At 46.2% G+C, this 21,976-nt stretch overlaps 1 protein-coding gene and 1 long non-coding RNA gene across 3 annotated transcripts in view; one reads left to right on the top strand and one right to left on the bottom strand.

Annotated features, from left to right (window-relative positions):
- Positions 1 to 16,529, bottom strand: part of LOC132394664 (butyrophilin subfamily 3 member A3-like) — a 45,517-nt gene extending 28,988 nt beyond the window's left edge. Inside the window, exons 1-2 of one of the 2 annotated variants that reach the window (XM_059971024.1) lie at positions 16,366 to 16,529; positions 12,107 to 12,195 (exon numbers count right to left, since the gene is read on the bottom strand). In XM_059971024.1, coding sequence (XP_059827007.1) covers positions 12,107 to 12,164 — 58 coding nt within the window. In that variant the 5' untranslated portion in view covers positions 12,165 to 12,195; positions 16,366 to 16,529. Of the gene's footprint in view, positions 1 to 12,106; positions 12,196 to 16,070; positions 16,116 to 16,365 lie in introns of those variants that run through there. The other variant, XM_059971025.1, reaches the window with a different exon arrangement.
- On the top strand, positions 16,124 to 21,699 carry LOC132394665 (uncharacterized). The gene is made up of 3 exons (XR_009512396.1): positions 16,124 to 16,325; positions 17,106 to 17,251; positions 21,513 to 21,699. It is a non-coding gene; the product is annotated as an uncharacterized LOC132394665 (long non-coding RNA).
- The last annotated feature ends 277 nt before the right edge of the window (positions 21,700 to 21,976 follow it).

The following is a 21,976-nucleotide window of genomic DNA, read 5'->3' on the forward strand; positions in this document are numbered from 1 at the left end:
ATGGGGAATGGGAAAGGGAGAAAGTGGAGTGGGGAGAACTTACCAGTCATTGGAGAAATCAATGTTCATACCATCGGGCTGGAGGCTACCCAGGTGGAATATGAGGTGTTGCTAATCCAACCTGTGAGTGGCCGCACTGTGACAGTAGAGGAAGCCACGGACAGGCACGTCGGAATGGGAACAGTAAGACAAATTGCAGTACCCATGTAAAAACTAACAAGATAAAATCTGCAGATGCTGGAAGTCCAAGCAACACATACAAAATGCTGGAGGAACTCAGCAGGCCAGGTACCATCGACTGAAAAGTGTACAGTTGCCGTTTTGGACCGAGACCCTGGCCTGCTGAGTTCCTCCAGCATTTTGTGTGTGTTACACACATAATAATGTAGGAAGTGGTAGTAGTAGGCCATTTGGCCCCTCATATCTGCTCTATCATTCTATAAGGTCCTGGCTGAACCTATGGCATAAATATTCTACCAGAATATTTCCAGAGAGAGGAAAATAATTCTTTTTGCCTTTGCCAAGAATCAACTTTCCTTTAAACTGACCCGTGGGTTTAGACACCCCAGACAGAAAAAATCTGCATTTATAGAAACACAGAAAAACTCCAGCACAATACAGGCCTTTCAGCCCACAAAGCTGTGCTGAACATGTCCTTACCTTAGAAATTACCTAGGGTTACCCACAGCCCTCTGTTTATCATGTGAGTCCTATAATACTATGAGTTTCTTTAGATACATAAAGTATAAAAGAGAGGGGAGAGCAGATACTGGAATACAGGAAATCAATGCTGGGGAGGGAGTAATTGGGGACAATGAAATGGTGGAGAAACTGAATAAATATTTTGAGTCAGTCTTCTCTGTGGAAGACACTAGCAGGTTCATGTAAGTTCCAGGTGGTGGGATGATGAAGTGTAGTAAGTTACCAGAACTACAGAAGATACTCAGGAAACTTTAAGGTCTGGAGGTAGACAAGTCATCTGCTCAGATGGTTCTGAAAGTTGTGGCTGAAGAGATTGTGGGGGCATTAGTAATAACCTTGCAAGAACTAAATGTTTCATTGGAGTAAGGGGAAATAAAGCATTAATTGGAGTAAGGGGTAATATGAGGCTATCAGGCAGGGACTTGGAAGAATAAATTGGAAATAGATGTTCTCGGGGAAATGTACGGAAGAAATGTGGCAAATGTTCAGGGGATATTTGCGAGGAGTTCTGCATAGGAACGTTCCAATGAGACAGGGAAAGGATGGTAACCATGGTGTACAAAGGCTGTTGTAAATCTAGTCAAGAAGAAAAGAAGAGATCAAAAAACTAGGTAATGATAGAGATCTAGAAGATTATAAGGCTAGCAGGAAGGAGCTTAAAAATGATGAAATTAGGCGAGCCAGAAGGGGCCATGGAAAGGCCTTGGTGGGCAGGATTAAGGAAAACCCCAAGACATTCTACAAGTATGTGAAGAGCAAGAGGATAAGACATGAGAGAATAGGACCAATAAAGTATGACAGTGGAAAAGTGTGTAAGGAACTGGAAGAGATAACAGAGGTACTTAATAAATATTTTGCTTCAGTTTTCACTATGGAAAAGGATCTTTGCAATTGTAGGGACGACTTACAGCGGACTGAAATGCTTGAACATGTAGATATTAAGGAAGAGGATGTGCTGGAACTTTTGGAAAGCATCGGGTTGGATAAGTCTCCAGGACCAGATGAGATACACCCCAGGCAGCTCTGAGAGGCAAGGGAGGAGATTGTGAAACTCGAGCTATTATCTTTGCATCATCAATGAGGATGGGAGAGGTTCTGGAGGATTAGAGAGTTACAAATGTTTTTTTCCCTTTTTCAAGAAAGGGATTAGGGATAGCTCAGGAAATTATAGACCAGTGAGTCTTACTTCAGTGGTCAGTGAGTTGAAGGAGAAGATCCTGAGAGGCAGGATTTATGAACATTTGGAGGTATAATATGATTAGGAATAGTCAGCATGGTTTTGTCAAAAGCAGGTCATGCCTTATGAGCCTGACTGAATTTTTTGAGGATGTCACTAAACACATTGATGAAGGTAGGGCAGTAGATGTAGTGTATATGGATTTCAGCAAGGCATTTGATAAGATACCCCATGCAAGGCTTATTGAGAAAGTAGGAATGCATGGGATCCAAGGGGACATTGCTTTGTGGATCCAGAAGCTTGCCCACAAAAGGCAAAGAGCGGTTGTAGACGGGTCATATTCTGCATGGAGGTCAGTGACCAGTTGTGTGCTTCAGGGGTCTGTTCTGGGACCCCCTACTCTTCATGATTTTTATAAATGTCCTGGATGAGGAAGTGGAAGGATGGGTTAGTAAATTTGCTGATGACACAAAGGTTGGGGTTGTTGTAAATAGTGTGGAGGGCTGTCAGAGATTGCAGCAGGACATTGATAGGATGCAAAAATGGGCTGAGAAGTGGCAGATGGAGTTCAACCCAGATAAGTGTGAGGCGGTTCATTTTGGTAGGACAAATATGAAGGCAGAATATAGTATTAATTGTAAGACTCTTGGCAGTGTGGAGAATCAGAGGGATCTTGGGGTCCGAGTCCAAAGGACACTCAAAGCAGCTGCACAGGTTGACTGTGGTTAAGAAGGCATACAGTGCATTGGCCTTTATCAATCGTGGGATTGAGTTTAAGAGCTAAAAGGTAATGTTGCAGCTATATAGGACCCTGGTCAGACCCCACTGGGAGGACTGTGCTCAGTTCTGGTCACCTCACTACAGGAAGGACATGGAAAATATACAAAGGGTGCAGAGGGGATTTACAAGGATTTTCTGGATTGGGGAGCATGCCTTGGGAGAATAGTTTGAGTGAACTCGGTCTTTCTCCTTGGGGCGATGGAGGATGAGTGGTGACCTTATAGTGGTGTATAAATTTATGAGAGGCATTGATCATGTAGATAGTCAGAGGCTTCTTCCCAAGGCTGAGATGGTTAACATGAGAGGGCACAGTTTTAAGGTGCTTGGAAGTAGATGCAGAGGAGATGTCAGGGGTAAGTTTTTTTTTTACATAGAGGGTGGTGAGTGGAATAGGCTGCCTTCGACAGTGGTGGGGGTGGATACGATAGCATCTTTTAAGAGGCTCCTGAATAGATACATGGGGTTTAGAAAAATAGAGGGTTATATGTAACCCTCGGTAATTTCTAAAGTAATTACATGTTCGGCACGGCATTAAGGGCCGAAGGGCCTGTGTTGTGCTGTAGGTTTTCTATGTTTACTTATTTGTTTGTTTATTTATTTATTTTGATCGAAAGCTAATGTGAGTCAGACTAGAATGTAATTCCATGAAATTTGGGGATGTAGAGAGAATATTCTGTTGCGAGGACAGGTGGCGATGACTGACAGGTGTCTGCAGGACAAAGTACAGGACTGGACATTATCCATCAGTGTGGAAAAAAATTAATTTTTGGTGGTCCTGATTTCACCACCCTTCCTGTGAAAAAGCGTTCTGACTTCTCCCCGCATGCCCCCCCCCATATCTGTCTTGACTCCACTGGAAGTCCAGGTCTCCCCTATAATGGACACTGCCGGCAAGTTAAACTATTTTATCAAAATGTACTTTATTCACAATAAAATATTCACAAGGATACTCTAAACCATTCCATATCTTATTTATGTGCATGACGACTCCTCAGTCCCTCTGCACCTCTGATGTTTGAACCTTCTCCCATTGAGAAACTATTGCTCCTTTTAATAAAATGCATCACCATACATTTCCCAACATCTGCCACATTTTTTGCCCATTCTTCCAATTTGTTGAAGTCTTGCTGCAACCGCATTGTTTCCTCAGCACTACCTACTCACACCTATCTACCTACCTACTACCAGCACACCTCTCTCCATATCATAATCTGCAAACTTTGCCACAAATCCATCAACTGCATTATGCAAACCATTGACAAGCAATGTGAAAAGCGGTGGTTCCCAATACTGACCCCTGAAAAACACTATAGGTCTTAAAAGACCCTATTGGCAGATACAATAGGCTCCTGGATAGGTACATGGAGCTTAGAAAAACAGAGGGAGATTGGTATTCCTAGGTAATTTCTAGAGTAAGTATATGTTTGGCAATGCATATATGTTTCTATGTTTTAACACCAGTAGTCACTGGCAGCCAACAAGAAAAGTCCCCTTTTACTCCACTCACTGCCTCCTGCCTGTCAGCCATTCCTCTGTCTATGCCAGTATCTTTCCTGTAACGCCACAGGATTTTATCTTAAGCAGCCTCATGTGTGGCAGCTTATCAAAAGCTTTGTGAAAGTCCAAGTAAGTGACATCCGCTGTCTCTCCTTTGTCCAGCCTGCTTGTTACTTCCTCAAAGAACTCAAATAGATTTGTTAGGCAAGACTTTCCTTCACAGAAGCCTTCGACATAATTATCATTAATCTTTAAATACCCCAAAGCCTCATCTTTAAAATTGGCCTTCAACACTTTTCCAACCACTGAGTATAGGCCAACTGGCCTGTAATTTCCTTTCTTTTGCCTTCCTCCCTTCTGAAAGAGTGGAGTGACATTTGCAATCTTCCAGTCATCTGGGACCATGCCAGAATCAGGTGATTCTTGAAAAATCATGACCAATGCATCTGTTATCTCTTCCAAGCCTCCCCCTGGACTCTGGGATGTAGTCCATCTGGTCCAAGTGTCTCATCAACCTTAGGACCATTGAGTTTGCCCAGCACTTTTACCTTTATAATAGCAATGGCACGCACTCTTGCTCCCTGACATTCATGAACCACTGGCACACTCCTAGTGTCTTCCACAGTGAAGACAGATGCAAAGTACCCATTAAGTTCATCTGTCATTTCTTTGTCCTCCTTTACTACCTCCACAGCATCATTTTCCAGTGGTTCAATATCAACTCTCACCTCCCTTTTACTCTTTATATAACTGAAAAAAAATCAACTTTTAGTACCCTGCTTTATATTACTAGTTAGTCTGCCCTCATATTTCATCTTTTCCCCTTCTTACCGCTTTTTTAATTGCCTTTTGTTGGATTTTAAAAGCTTCCCAATCATCCAACTTTTGCTACCTTGTACACCCTTTCCTTGGCATTTCTGCAGTCCTTAACTTCCCTTGTCAGCCACGGCTGCCTATCCCTGCCATTTGAGAATTTCTTCCTCTGTGGGACATATCTATCCCATGCCTTGTCAACCATTCCCAGAAACTTCAGGTACCTCTGCTCTGCTGCCATCCCCGCCAGTATCCTCGACCAATCCACCTGGGCCATCTCCTCTGTCATGCCTCAGTAATTCCCTGTATTTTATTGTGATACTATTACATGTGAGATGTGCTTCTCCCTGTCAAATTGCAGTATGAATTCAATTATATTATAATCACTGCCTCCTGAGTTTCCTTTACATGCAGCTGACTAATAACATCTGGGTTATTACACTGCACCCAGTCGAAGATAGCCCCCCAGTAGACTCGAGCATAAACTGCTCCAAAAAGTCGTCTCATTGGCATTCAACAAATTCCCTTTCTTGTGATCCAACACCAACCTGATTTTCCCAATCCCCTTGCATATTGAAGTCCCCCATTACAATTGTGACATTACTCTTATTCCACGCCCTTTCCAACTCCCTTTGCAATCTCAACCCCTTGGCTACTATTTGGAGACCTAAATATGATTTCCATAAAGTTTTTTTACCTTTGCAGTTCCTTAACCCCACCCACTAATATTCAACATTCTCTGGCCCGACATCACCCCTTTCTAATGATGTACCAACAGAGCTACACCACTGCCTTTGCCTTCCTGCCTGCTGCTTCCATACAAAGTATATGCTTTGATGTTAAGCTCCCAACTATGGTCCTCTTCCAGCCACGACTCAGTGATGCCCACAACATCATATCGACCATTGTGCCATGTGTTCGTCCACCTTATTCCAAAAGCTATGTGCATTTAAATACAGCACTTTAATGTCCTCTATTCTTCGCCCTTTTGAATTTTGCCTCTGTGGTACAACTTAACTCTTTGCTCTGCATTTGTACCCTCTCATTGGCTTGTCCTTCCTAATATCCATCATCTACTAGTAAATCTTCTGGCTCATCCTCTGCTCTAACATACTAGTTCCCATTCCCCTGCTGTATTAGATTAAATCACTCCCAACAGCTGTAATAAGTCAGCTTGCAAGAATATTGGTTCCCCTCGGATTCAAGTGCAACTCGTCCCTCTTGCACAAGTCCCACACATTTATCTGCCACCTCATTCTACTCCTATCCTCACTGTCTCATGGCACAGTCAGCAATCACGAGATTACTACCTTTGAGGTCCTGCTTCTCAGTGGAAAGCAGCCAGTGAGTGAGTGGGTCAGTGAAGGACTGGAGCTCTGAGGCTTTGACTTGAGAGATTCTGGAAGTTTTGACAGTTGGACTGTGCAATCAAGATTTGAATAGTTCAGCAGAGTCACATCTGCCAGATGTGCTTGCGGCTGGGCGATCCGGAAGACCGTGTGAGGAATCTGGAGCAGCAGCTGGATGACCTTCGACTCATAAGGGAGAATGAGACAGTCATAGATGACAGCTCCAGGGATGTAGTCACACCTAGGCTGCTGGAAGCAGGTCAATTGGTGACAGTCAGAGGGGAAAAGTGAAGGTGAGTAGACAGGTAGTGCAGAGCATCCCTGTAGCAATTCCCCTGAATAATAAGTTTACCGTCCTGGATACAGTTGGCGGGGATGACCTACCAGGTGTGAGCCACGGTGGCAGGGCCTCTGGCACTGAGTCTGACCCTGTGGTGCAGAAGGATGGGACGGAGAAGAGGAGAGCTGTTGTCATTGAGGAGTCTATAGTCAGGGGAGCAGACAGGAGATTTTGTGGACGTGAGAAGGACACCTGCAAGGCTTGTTGCCTTCCCGGTGCCAGGGTCTGAGATGTCTCTGACCGGGTGCACGACATCCTGGTACGAGAGGGAAAGCAACCAGAAGTCGTGATACATGTTGGGACCAATGACATAGGCAGGAAGAGGGACGAGGTTCTGAAGTGTGATTTTCGGGAACTAGGCAGAAGGCTGAAGAACAGGACCTCAAGGGTGGCGTTCTCAGGATTGCTGCCAGTACTATATGATAGTGATGGTAAGAATTGGAGGAGACGGCAGTTGAATGCGTGGCTGAGGAGTTGGTTCAGGAGGCAGGGTTTTAGACTTTTGGATCATTGGGATCTCTTCTGGGGAAGGCAGGACCTGTACAGATTGGATGGGTTGCTCCTTAACTTGAGGGGGAGCAATATCCTCGATGGTAGGTTTGCTAGCATGGTTCGGGAGGGTTTAAACTAATTTGCAAGTGGGATGGGACCCAGAGTGATACAGCAGTGGAAGAAGTGCATGGAGTAAAGCCAGCTCTAACTTATAAAGAAACATTGAGGAAAGAGAAGCAGAATAAAGGGTGTAAAGTTAGTAAGGCAGAAGGGCTAAAGTGCATGTACTTTAATGCAAGCGACATCAGGAACAAAGGTGATGAACTGAGAACTTGGATACATACATGGAATTATGATGTAGTGGCCATTACAGAGACTTGACTGGCACCAGGGCAGGAATGGATTCCCAATATTCTTGGATTTCAGTGTTTTGAAAGGGATAGAGAGGGGGGAAAAGGGGAGGAGGGGTGGCATTACTGGTCAGGGATACTATTACAGCTACAGAAAGGATGGGTAATGTAGCAGGATCCTCTCTTGAGTCATTATGGGTGGAAGTCAGGAACAGAAAGAGAGCAGTTACTCTATTGGGAGTATTCTATAAGACCCCTGGTAGCAGCAGAGATACCGAGGAGCAGATTTTGGAAAGGTGCAAAAATAACAGGGTTGTTATCATAGCTGACATTAACTTCCATAATATTGATGGGCACCGGATTAGTTCCAAGGGTTCAGATGGGGCAGAATTTGTTAAGTGTGTCCAGGATGGATTCCTGTCACAGTATGTTGACAGGTCGACTAGGGGGAATGCCATACTAGATTTAGTATTAGGTAACGAACCGGGTCAGGTCACAGATCTCTCAGTGGGTGAGCATCTGGGGACAGTGACCACCACTCCCTGGCCTTTAGCATTATCATGGAAAAGGATAGAATCAGAGAGGACAGGAAAATTTTTAATTGGGGAAGGGCAAATGATGAAGCTATAAGACTAGAACTTGCGGGTGTGAATTGAGATGATGTTTCTGCAGGGAAATGTACTATGGACATGTGGTCGATGTTTAAGGATCTCTTGCAGGATGTTAGGGATAAATTTGTCCCACTGAGGAAGATAAAGAATGGTAGGGTGAAGGAACCATGGGTGACAAGTGAGGTGGAAAATCTAGTCAGGTGGAAGAAGGCAGCATACATGAGGTTTAGGAAGCAAGGATCAGATAGGTCTATTGAGGAATATAGGGTAGCAAGAAAGGAACTTAAGAAGGGGCTGGGGAGAGCAAGAAAGGGGCATGAAAAGGCCTTGGTGAGTAGGGTAAAGGAGAACCCCCAAGGCATTCTCCAATTGTGTAAAGAACAAAAGGATGACAGGAGTGAAGGTAGGACTGATTAGAGATAAAGGTGGGAAGATGTGCCTGGAGGCTGTGGAAGTGAGCGAGCTCCTCAATTGGTATTCACCAATGAGAGGGAACTTGATGACAGTGAGGACAATATGAGTGAGGTTGATGTTCTGGAGCATGTTGATATTAAGGGAGAGGAGGTGCTGGAGTTGTTAAAATACATTAGGACGAATAAGTCCACGGGACCTGACGGAATATTCACCAGGCTGCTCCACAAGGTAAAGGAAGAGATTGCTGAGCCTATGGCTAGGACCTTTATGTCCTCGTTGTCCACAGGAATGGTACCGGAAGATTGGAGGAAGGCAAATGTTGTCCCATTTTTCAAAAAAGGTAGTTGTGATATCCGGGTAATTATAGACCAGTGAGCATTGCATCTTGGTGGGAAAGCTGTTGGAAAAGATTCTTAGAGATAGGATCTACAGGCATTTAGAGAATCCTGGTCTGATCAGGGACAGTCGGCATGGCTTTGTGAAGGGCCGATCGTGCCTAACAAGCCTGATAGAGTTCTTTGAGGAGGTGACTAGGCATATAGATGAGGTTAGTGTAGTGGATGTGATCTACATGGATTTTAGTAAGGCATTTGACAAGGTTCCAAATGGTAGACTTATTCAGAAGGTCAGAAGGCATGGGATCCAGGGGAGTTTGGCCAGGTGGATTCAGAACTGGCTTACCTGCTGAAAGCAGAGGGTCATGGTGGAGGGAATACACCCAGATTGGGGGGTTGTGACTAGTGGTGTCGCACAAGGATCGGTTCTGGGACCTCTGCTTTTGTGATTTTTATTAACGACCTGGATGTGGGGGTAGAAGGGTAGAGTTTGCTGACAACACAAAGGTTGGTGATGTTGTGGATAGTGTAGAGGATTGTTGAAGATGCACAGAGACATTGATAGGATGCAGAAGTGGGCTGAGAAGTGGCAGATGGAGTTCAACCCGGAGAAGTGTGAGGTGGTACACTTTGGAAGGACAAACTCCAAGGCAGAGTACAAAGTAATTGGCAGGATACTTGGTAGTGTGGACGAGCCGAGGGATCTGGGGGTACATGCCCACAGATCCCTGAAAGGTGCCTTACAGGTAGATAGGGTAGTTAAGAAATTTTATGGGGTGTTAGCTTTCATAAGTCAAGGGGTAAAGTTTAATAGTCATGAGGTAATAATGCAGCTCTATAAAACTCTAGTTAGGCCACCCTTGGAGTACTGTGTCCAGTTCTGGTCGCCTCACTACAGGAAGGATGTGGAAGCATTTGAAAGGGGACAGGGGAGATTTACCAGGATGCTAACACGAGGAAATCTGCAGATGCTGGAAATTCAAACAACACACACAAAATGCTGGTGGAACACAGCAGGCCAAGCAGCATCTATAAGGAGAAGCACTGTTGACGTTTCAGGCCGAAACCCTTCATCAGGACTAACTGAAAGGAAAGATAGTAAGCCTCCGGGTCCAACGTATAATTCTCCGAAACTTCTGCCACCTCCAACAGGATGCTACTACCAAGCACATCTTTCCCTCGCTCCCTTTTTCTGCTTTCCGCAGGGATCGCTCCCTTGTCGACTCCTTTGTCCCCCCCATCCCTTCCCACCGATCTCCCTCCTGGCACTTATCCTTGTAAGCGGAACAAGTGCTACACCTGCCCTTACACTTCCTCCCTCACCACCATTCGGGGTCCCAGACAGTCCTTCCAGGTGAGGTGACACTTCACCTGTGAGTCGGCTGGTGTGGTATATTGCGTCCGGTGCTCCCAGTGTGGCCTTTTATATATTGGTGAGACCCGACGCAGACTGGGAGACCCTTTCGCTGAACACCTATGCTCAGTCTGCCAGAGAAAGCAGGATCTCCCAGTGGCCACACATTTTAATTCCATGTTCCCATTCTGATATGTCTATCCATGGCCTCCTCTACTGTCAAAATGAATCCAAACTCAGGTTGGAGGAACAACACCTTATATACTGGCTAGGTAGCCTCCAACCTGATGGCATGAACATTGACTTCTCTAACTTCCGTTAATGCCCCTCCTCTCCCCTTCTTACTCCATCCCTGACATATTTAGTTGTTTGCCTGTTCTCCATCTCCCTGTGGTGCTTCCCCCCACTTTCTTTCTCCCAAGGCCTCCCGTCCCATGATCCTTTCCCTTCTCCAGCTCTGTATCACTTTCGCCAATCACCTTCCCAGCTCTTAGCTTCAACCCACCCCCTCCGGTCTACTCCTATCATTTCTCATTTCCCCCTCTCCCCACTACTTTCAAATCTCTTACTATCTTTCCTTTCAGTTAGCCCTGATGAAGGGTCTCAGCCCGAAATGTTGACAGTGCTTCTCCCTATAGATGCTGCCTGGCCTGCTGTGTTCCACCAGCATTTTGTGTGTGTTGTTTACCAGGATGCTGCCTGGTTTAGAGAGTACGCATTATGATCAGAGATTAAGGGAGCTAGGGTTTTACTCTCTGGAGAGAAGGAGGATGAGAGGAGACATGATAGAGGTATACAAGTTATTAAGCAGAATAGATAGAGTGTACAGCCAATGCCTCTTCCCCAGGGTACCACTGCTCAGTACAAGAGGACATGGCTTTAAGGTAAGGGGTGGGAAGTTCAAGGGGGATATTAGAGGAAGGTTTTTCACTCAGAGAGTGGTTGGTGCGTGGAATGCACTGCCTGAGTCAGTGATGATGGCAAATACACTAGTGAAATTTAAGAGACTACTAGACAGATATATGTTGGAATTTAAGGTGGAGGACTATATGGAAGGCAGGGTTTAAGGGTTGGCACAACATTGTGGGCCGAAGGGCCTATACAGTGCTGTACTATATGTTCCTTCCGAACTTCCTGTATTCTTTTTTCAGGATCTCCTTCCTTTTTCTACTTATGTCATTAGTACCAACATGTACCACAAATTCTGGCAGCTCCACCTCCCTTTTCAGGATATTGTGGATGCGTCAGAAACGTGGCAGACTCTGGCACCTGGCAGGCAACCTACCATCCGAGTGTCCTTTTTGCATCCACAGAATCACCGATCTGTCTCCCTGACTATCGAGCCCGCTATTATTGCTGCCATTCTCTTTGGTTCCCTATCCTTCTGAGCCAGGACTCAAGGCAATGAGTTAGAGATAGAGTGAATAGGTTTGGACTTATTTTCATGGAACAGATGAGAATGATTGGAGATTTGACAGGGGTATACAAAATTGTGACGTACATGGAGGGTAAATGCAAGTTGGCTTTTTCCACTGAGGTGTAGTGAGGCTAGAATTAGATGTCATCTGCTAAGGGTGAACGGTGAAATATTTAAGTGGAAACTACTTCTTCACTCAGAGGGTGGCGCGAGTGTGGAATGAGCTACCAGAGAAGTGGTGGATGCAGGTTGGATTGTAATATTTTTACAATTTGGACACATAAATGGATGGGAGGGATATAGAGGGTTTTGCTCCATGTGCAGTCAATGGGACTAGGCAGCATAACTGTGGCAGAGATCAGATGGGTCGAAGGGTCTGTTTCTCTGCTGCAGTGTTCTGTAACACTATGACTCAATTATTCGTTAGACTTTGAAACACTGTCCACTAATAATGTAAAATAAATCAGGTGCTTACCATGTGCAGAATTGAGAACCACAGGAAGTAAACACACAGCGAGATATATTTGTTCCATGTTTGTGAGATGGGTGGAAAACAAAGATCCCCTTGTAAAAAAAATTGCATGGTTTTTGAATATGAATCATTATATTTTGCATACATTAACATACAGATATTACCATTATTTTATCTTGTGCAATGTTTAATTGAATGACAACATCCTTTAGAAACCTTGTTCAATAATATTCACAAACATTCCAAATTTTGTCTGTGTTAATGTTCTGCATTTGTTTTTCTAACTTTACAAATCCATCGCCATTCACTTTCTATCACAGCATGTTTGCTGAAAACAAAAGGCATTATTTTTATCAAGGGGAAGAGATGGGCGACAGTAATATCATAGAGGGAGGGCAAAAGGCTAGGAAACAGCAAAGGTCCAAAAATTAGCAGCCTCATCACAACAGTGTAGGAGGCCACGGATGGTCATACCAGAACTGAAATGGGAAGTGGAATGGAAATGGGTGGCTGTTGGGAGATCCCGCTCCGCGAAACAGTCTCCCTCTCTGTGTTGGGTGTCACTGATATACAGAAGGCCACACTGAGTGTACTGGACAAAGTATATGACCCTGATGGACTCACAGGTGAAGTGTGGCCTCACCTGGAAGGACTGTTTGGGGCCCTCAAGGGTAGTGAGGGAGCAGGTGTAGCACTTGTTCTGCTTGCAAGGATCAGTACCAGGAGGGATAGCAGTGGGGAGGGACAAATAGGTAAGGGAGTCTCGTAATAGATAAGGGATCCCTGCGGAGAGCAGAAATTGTGGGAGAGGGGGTAGCGAAAGATGTGTTTTGTGGTGCGATCTCGTTGGAGATGGTGGAAGTTATGGAGAATTATATGCTGGTTGCAGTGGCTGGTGGGGTGGTAGGTGTGGACAAAAGGAACCCTATCCCTGATACGGTGGCGGCAGGATGGAGGGAGAGCAGACGTGTGTGAAATAAATGAGATGCGGTTGATGGCAGCATTGATGGCGAGAAAGAAAATCCCAGTTCTTTTAAGATGGAGGACATCTCCTTTGTTACGAAATATAGAAACATGGAAAACCAACAGCACAATACAGTCCCTTCGGCCCACAAAGCTGTGCCAAACATGTCCTTACATTAGAATTACCCAGGGTTACCCATAGCCCTCTATTTTTCTGAGCTGCATGTAGCTATCCAGGAGTCTCTTAAAAGACCCTATCGTATCCGCCTCCACCACCAGCAGCCCATTCCACGCAGTCACCTCTCTCTGCATAAAAACCCTTACCCCTGACATCTCCTCCGAACCCGCTCCTAAGAACCTTAAAACTGTGCCCTCTTGTGCTAGCAATTTCAGCACTGGGAAAAAGCCTCTGACTATCTACATGATCAATGCCTCTCATCATCTTGAACACCTCTATCAGGACACCTCTCATCCTCCATCGCTCTGAGGAGAAAAGGCCAAGTTCACTCAACCTATTCTCATAAAGCAGCTCCCCAATCCAGGCAACATCCTTGTAAATCTCCTCTGCACCCTTTCTATGGTTTTCACATCCTTCCTGTAGTGATGTGACCAGAACTGAGCACCGTGGGGTCTGACCAGGGTCCTATATAGCTGCAACATTCTTAAACTCAATCCCTTAATTGATGAAGGCCAATGCACTGTATGCCTTCTTAACCACAGAGTCAAGCTGAGTAGCAGCTTTGAGTGTCCTATGGACTCAGACACCAAGATCCCTCTGATCCCCCACACTGCCAGGAGTCTCACTGTTAATACTGTATTCTGTCATCACATTTGACCTACCAAAATGAACCACCTCACTCTTATCTGGGTTGAACTCCATCTGCCACTTCTCAGCCCAGTTTTGCATCCTATCATTGTCCCATTGTAACCTCTGACAGCCCTCCATACTATCCACAACAACCCAACCTTTGTGTCATCAGCAATTTACTAGCCCATCCCTCTACTTCCTCATCCAGATCATTTATAAAAATCACTAAGAGTAGGGGTCCCAGAACAGATCCCTGAGGCATTCCACTGGTCACTGACCTCCATGCAGAATATGACCCATCTAGAACCACTCTTTGCCTTCTGTGGGCAAGCCAGTTCTGGATCCACAAAGCAACGGCCTCTTGGATCTCATACCTCTTTACTTTCTCAATTAGCCTTGGATGGGGTACTTTATCAAATCCCTTGCTGAAATCCATATACACTACTTTTCCCGATCAACCCTCATCAATGTGTTCAGTCACATCCTCAAAAAATTCACCCAGGCTCATAAGGCACGAGCTGCCTTTCACAAAGCTATACTGACTATTACTAATCATGTTATGCCTCTCCAAATGTTCAAAAATCCTGCCTCTCAATATCTTCTCCATCAATTTACCAACTACTGAAGTAAAACTCACTAGTGTATAATTTCCTAGGCTATCTCTACTCCCTTTCTTGAATAAGGGAACAACATCCACAACTCTCCAATCCTCCAGAACCTCTCCCCTCCCCATTGATGATGCAAAGATCATTGCCAGAGGCTCAGCAATCTCCTCGCTCGCCTCCCACAGTAGCCTGGGGTACATCTCATCTGGTCCTAGTGACTTATCCAACTTGATGCTTTGCAAATGCTCCAGTACATCCTCTTCCTGAATATCAACATGCTCAAGCTTTTCAGTCCACTGTAAGTCATCCCCACAGTCTCCAATATTGCTTTCCGTAGTGAATACTAAAGCAAAGTATTCATTAAGTACCTCCACCACCTCCTCCAGTTCCATAGACACTTTTCCACTGTCACACTTGATTGGTCCTATTCTCTCACGTTTTATTCTCCAGCTCTTCACAAACTTGTAGAATGCCTTGGGGTTTTCCTTAATCCTGTTTGCCAAGGCCTTCTCATGGCCCCTTCTGGCTCTCCTAATTTCATTCTTAAGCTCCTTCCTGCTAGCCTTATAATCTTCTAGATCTCCATAATTACTTAGTTTTTTGAACCTTTTGTAAGCTCTTCTTTTCTTCTTGACTAGATTTACAACAGCCTTTGAACACCATGGTTCCTGTACCCTACCATCCTTTCCCTGTCTCATTGGAAAGTACATGTGCAGAACTCCATGCAAATAACCCCTGAACATTTGCCACATTTCTTCGTACATTTCCCAGAGAACATCTGTTTCCAAGTTATACTTCCAAGTTCATGCCTGGTAGCCTCATATTTCCCTTTATTCCAATTAAATGCTTTCCTAACTTGTCTCTTCCTGTCCCTTTCTGAATCTATGGTAAAGGAGATAGAATTGTAATCACTATCTCCAAAATGCTCTCTCACTGAGAGATCTGACACCTGAGCAAGTTCAGTTGTTCTGGAATGAAAAGCCTCATCCTGAGAGCAGATACTGCGGGGAGACAGAGGGAAGGGGACAGCATTTTTACAATAGGGTGGGAGGAGGTACGGTCCAGGGAGCGATGAGAGTCCGTGTGTTTGTAATAGATCAGTAGGTAATCTGTCCCCAGGGACAGACAGAGATATCAAGGAAGAAGAGGGGTATCGGAAATGGTCCAATCATCTCGTAGTTTCTTATTTCGTCCCGTCTCCCTCCCTAACCCATCCCTCCACCTTTCCTCCCACCTGCTAGCTTGTACTCCTCACTCTCCCCACACCCCACTTATATATTCGGGCTTCTGGTCTCTTCTATTCCCGCCCCGATGAAGGGTATCGGCCCCGAATCGACGACTTTGTACTCTTCTTCCTGACTTCCTCAATTTCCTGCGGCATTTTGTGTGTGCGCTTTAAAATCTTTGCACTGTTTCTTTCTTTTTATATTTGATTTAAATAAACTTTCTTTTTATGTTCATTAAAAAAACAACTTTGTTCCCACTCTCTCGCCAGCCCGTCTGATTTTTTTTACTGCGGTGCTCCCGAACCGAAACGTTGGAGTCTGCGCAGTATCACCACCCTCCCCACTCACTACAACTCAACTCTTACCACTTTACGGGTTAAAAGCCCTTCCACCCGCTCTTCCCAGTCACCAGTCGCGGCTTCTCAGCGAAAATCCTCCCGGCCCAGACTGAAACACTGCGCCGCGATCTCTGCACAATCTAGTGCCCGACTTCCGCCTCCCTGACCCTGGGCGGCTCCCAGCCCTGGGAACGAAGCGAAGTCTCGGCCAGAGCCGCCTTCGGAGGGAGGAAAGGGGGAGACCGGTCTCCCTTTCACGGAGCCCCGCTAGGAAACTTGAAGGTGACCCTCTTTGTCCAGGCGCCTCCCCAGCCCCACTCACCCGATCAAACCCGGGAGCGGCCGCTTCTCCACTTGCCAGGGCGTGTCGGGGAAAGTGAAAGCATACTAGTGATAGGGACGGAGCAGGGTCCACAGACACGCAAACTTTGTTTCTTACAGTTAAACATGTTAATTTATCAACATTTCAAGAACATCCTCCTTTTCAGATTAGTTAGAATCGAAGTTCCAATCCCCTTGTCTAAAGGGAACATTAGGGGGGGCTTCATCACACAGAGAGCGGTGGGACTGTGGAATGAGCTGCCAGCTGAAGTGATGAACGCAGGCTCACTTTTAACATTTAAGAAAAAATTGGACAGGTATATGGATGAGAGGGGTATGGAGGGATATGGTCCAGGTGCATGTCAGTGGGACTAGGCAGAAAAATGGTTCGGTACAGCCAAGAAGGGCCAAAAGGCCTGTTTCTGTGCTGTAATGTTCTGTGAAACAAAACCAGAGATTCTGCAGATTCTGGAAATCCAGAGTAACACACAAAGTGCTGGATGCCAGGCAGAATCTAAGGAAATGATAAACAGTCGATGTTTCGTGCCACATCAGGACTGGGAATAGTGCGCAGGTAAATGGTAGAATCTGTTTCGCTCACAGAACAGCTCACCACAGGTACAGGTTCATGGCCACATTGTTTATCTCCCTTTGATTTCCTGTATTCTGATGGCCTTCTCCCAGCACATGACCTGCTTATCTCCTCCCCCTGGTTTCACACTTCTTTCCCTTTCTTCCAAGGTCCACTGTCCTCTCCTGTCAGAGTCCTTCATCCTCAGCCTCCTCTGCCCGTCAAATCCCAGCTTCTCACATCACCCCACCCCACCCCATCCGGGGGTAAGAAGATCACACACCGGCTCGTCACCGAGGGTTCAGCAGTGGAAAGGGTGAGCAGTTTCAAATTCCATTCATCGTCATTCAGCCTCACACAAGAATACAGCCGATCGAAATGGCGTTCTCTGTAAAACGGTACATACAGTCACACACAGCACAATGCACATGTCAATACACTAGCAGAAAAACACAGTCACAACAAATAATTCACCCCAGGTCTGTGAGTGGCATGGCCTGTAGGTTGTTGGTGCATGGGATGCTGGCCTCGAGCCATGTGTCTCCAAAAACAAGCACTCAACAGTTCCTCATCCCACACCGGTTCAGCAGACGAACGCAAATCAGCTCGCCTCGCACCGGCGGAGAGCAGAGCCAATGGGAGGGGTCATCTCCCAACCCAGCATGGACAACTGCTGTTTCCTACACTGCCTTTGGCGTCCCATCCTGGGAGGTTGTCACACCATGTGGGCCTCATCCACACGTGTTGAACCAGACTGGCGGTATTTCCTATAATGTTAGTCTAGGCCCAAAAGGGCACAGCCTCAGAATAGAGGGGCATCAATTCAAAACATAGATGAGAAGGAATTCCTTTAGCCAGAGGGTAGTGAATCTGAGAAATTCATTGCCGTAGATGGCTGTGGAAGGCAAGTCACTGAGTTTATTTAAAGCAGAGGTTGGTAGGTTCTTGAATAGTCAGGGTGTCAAAGATTACTGGGAGAAGGCAGGAGAATGAGGTTGAGAGGGGTAATAAATCAGCCAGAATTGAATGACTGGGCAGACTTGGTGGGCCAAATGACCTAATTTTGTTCTTGTATCTTATAGCATCATGGGGCCAGTATTTATTGCACATCCCAATGCCCCAAAGAAATGCTGACACCTTTTGTGAAAGGAGAGGGATAAGGGGGATGTCAGATGGTCCCTGCCACCTGTAGAAGCTGTGTTTTGAAAGGATATTGTCAAGGCAAGAAAGGAAGTGAGAATGAGAATCACAATCAACTGTATTATCATTGTTAGGCTGCGAAATGTTTTAGTGACAGCAGTACAGTGCAAGGTTTTAAAAAGACCTGTAAGTTACAATACGAGAAGCACTCTGTTGGTTGAGGTCGACCATGGAATTTGCTTCCTATCTTTCACATGCCGGTGTGCAAGATGGGGCTGTACAATACGGTACACGAGCTGTTGTCTGTGTATCCTATCTTTTACATGCCGGTGTGCAAGACGGGGCTGTACGATACGGTACACAAGCTGTTGCCTGTGTATCCTATCTTTCACATGCCAGTGTGCAAGACGGGGCTGTACGATACGGTACACGAGCTGTCGCCTGTGTATCCTATCTTTCACATGCCGGTGTGCAAGACGGGGCTGTACAATACAGTACACGAGCTGTTGCCTGTGTATCCTATCTTTCACATGCCGGTGTGCAAGACGGGGCTGTATGATACGGTACACGAGCTGTTGCCTGTGTATCCTATCTTTCACATGCCGGTGTGCAAGACGGGGCTGTACGATACGGTACACAAGCTGTTGTCTGTGTATCCTATCTTTCACATGCCGGTGTGCAAGACGGGGCTGTACGATACGGTACACAAGCTGTTGCCTGTGTATCCTATCTTTCACATGCCGGTGTGCAAGACGGGGCTGTATGATACGGCTCACGAGCTGTTGCCTGTGTATCCTATCTTTCAAATGCTGGTGTGCAAGACGGGGCTGTACGATACGGTACACAAGCTGTTGCCTGTGTATCCTACCTTTCACATGCCGGTGTGCAAGACGGGGCTGTATGATACGGTACACAAGCTGTTGCCTGTGTATCCTATCTTTCACATGCCGGTGTGCAAGACGGGGCTGTATGATACGGTACACAAGCTGTTGTCTGTGTATCCTATCTTTCACATGCCAGTGTGCAAGCCGGGGCTGTATGATACGGTACACGAGCTGTTGCCTGTGTATCCTATCTTTCACATGCCGGTGTGCAAGACGGGGCTGTATGATACTGTACACAAGCTGTTGTCTGTGTATCCTATCTTTCACATGCCGGTGTGCAAGACGGGGCTGTACGATACGGTACACGAGCTGTTGCCTGTGTATCCTATCTTTCACATGCCGGTGTGCAAGATGGGGCTGTGTGATACGGTACACGAGCTGTTGCCTGTGTATCCTATCTTTCACATGCCGGTGTGCAAGACAGGCTGTACGATACGGTACGCAAGCTGTTGCCTGTGTATCCTATCTTTCACATGCCGGTGTGCAAGACGGGGCTGTACGATACGGTACACAAGCTGTTGCCTGTGTATCCTATCTTTCACATGCCGGTGTGCAAGATGGGGCTGTACGATACGGTACACGAGCTGTTGCCTGTGTATCCTATCTTTCACATGCCGGTGTGCAGGACGAGGCTGTATGATACTGTACACAAGCTGTTGCCTGTGTATCCTATCTTTCACATGCCGGTGTGCAAGATGGGGCTGTATGATACGGTACACGAGCTGTTGCCTGTGTATCCTATCTTTCACATGCCGGTGTGCTAGACAGGGCTGTGTGATACGGTACACGAGCTGTTGCCTGTGTATCCTATCTTTCACATGCCGGTGTGCAAGACGGGGCTGTACGATACTGTACACGAGCTGTTGCCTGTTTATCCTATCTTTCACATGCCGGTGTGCAAGATGGGGCTGTATGATACGGTACACGAGCTGTTGTCTGTGCAGCAGGCTCCCGCCACGCTGCTCATGATGAATTCAAAGGAAAAGCAGAGACTGATTGCCATAGGTGGCATTGCGAGAGGCCCCTGTCGATTGATCAAACCTGTGACCCAGCCACAGACAAAACTCCACAAAGGATGTACCCTCTTAACACCATTTAAAATTCCTTCAAATCATAACATAATCATCAGCACACACACAAGATGCTGGTGGAGCGCAGCAGGCCAGGCAGAATCCATAGGGAGAAGTACAGTCGACATTTCAGGCCGAGCCCCTTCATCAGGACTAACTGAAAGAAGAGTTAGTAAGAGATTTGGGAAGGGGAGGGGCAGGGGGAAGATCCAAAATGATAGAAGACCGGAGGGGGTGGGGTGAAGCTACGAGCTGGAAAGGTGATTGGCAAAAGGGATACAGAGCTGGAGAAGGGAAAGGATTATGGGATGGGAGGCCTCGGGAGAGAAAAGGGGGAAGGGAGCACCAGACGGAGATGGAGAGCAGGCAGAGTGATGGGCAGAAAGGGAGAACAAAAGGAGGGGAAAAAACTAAATATATCAGGGATGGGGTAAGAAGGGGAGGAGGGGCATTAACAGAATTAGAGAAGTCAATGTTCATGCCATCAGGTTGGAGGCTATCCAGCCGGTATATAAGGTGTTGTTCCTCCAACCTGAGTGTGGCTTCATCTTGACAGCAGAGGAGGCCATGGATAGACATATCCGAATGTGATTGCAACGTGGAATTAAAATGTGTGGCCACTGGGAGATCCTGCTTTCTCTAGTGGACAGAGCATAGTTGTTCAGCGAAATGGTCTCCCGGTCTGCGTCGGGTCTCACCAATATATAGAAGGCCACACCGGGAGCATCGGACGCAGAATATCACACCAGTCGACTCACAGGTGAAGTGTTGCCTCTCCTGGAAGGACTGTCTGGGGCCCTGAGTCCCTCTCACAAGCAGTCCTTGCCTGCTCTCCATCTCCCTCTAGAGCTCCCCTCCCCTTTTCTTTCTCCGTAAGCCTCCCGTCCCAGGATCCTTTCCCTTCTCCAGCTCTGTATCCCTTTTGCCAATCAATTTCGAGCTCTTAGCTTCATCCCTCCCCCTCCTGTCTTCTATCATTTCGGATCTCCCCCCTCCCCCTCCCACTTTCAAATTTCTTACTATCTCTTCTTTCAGTTAGTCCTGACGAAGGGTCTCAGCCCGAAACGTCGACTGTACTTCTTCCTATAGATGCTGCCTGGCCTGCTGTGTTCCACCAGCATTTTATGTGTGTGCTTGGATTTCCAGCATCTGCAGATTTCCTCGTGTTTGTGTTTTTAAATAATTATCAGCCCAGTATTTTTCCATACCTTGGTGGGACCTGCTGCACCCTCTTATCTCTTACAACCTTTAGCCCAGACACATAATTTTGGAAGAAGACAACAACAGGTATGTAAAGAGGAAAACTTTCTTTGTCAGTATTTCATCTTAATAATGTGCGTTCAACATTGAGGCAAGACACTGGTCAATATGAGGGAAAATAGGCCATTATCACATTCTAACCTGATGCCATTTTGTCTTCAAACTTCCATTTTATTTTGGCTTGTACCAGGGAGGAATCACAATTAACTCTTTCCTTACACAGGGAAATGCGCCTTCTCCAGCAGCCTCCCGGTGTTGAGGATGACTGGATTCCACTCCAGAAATGAGGTGACGGATGAGGCCAATGTGGGATCTGCAGTGTGGGATTAGTACATGTGTGTGGTTTATGGTTGATGAGACTCGGTGGCCAAAGGTCCTGTATCTGAGCTTTATTCGTAATAAAAGTATTAAACCTGATGTGAAAACTGTTTTACATTCTGAGTGCCATCTGGTCAAAACATTCAATCATATTTATACAGTTGTATAAGATGATGAGAGGCATTGATCATGTGGATAGTCAGGCCCAGGGCTGAAATGGTTAGCGTGAGAGGGCGCAGTTTTAAGGTGCTCGGAAGCAGATACAGAGGAGATGTCGGGTGAGTTTTTTACGCAGAGAGTGGTGAGTGCGTGGAACGGGCTGCCAGCGATGGTGGTGGAGCCGGATACAACAGGGTCTTTTAAGAGCCT

Source organism: Hypanus sabinus, chromosome 5 (genome assembly GCF_030144855.1).
Source record: "Hypanus sabinus isolate sHypSab1 chromosome 5, sHypSab1.hap1, whole genome shotgun sequence".
NCBI lineage: Eukaryota > Metazoa > Chordata > Chondrichthyes > Myliobatiformes > Dasyatidae > Hypanus > Hypanus sabinus.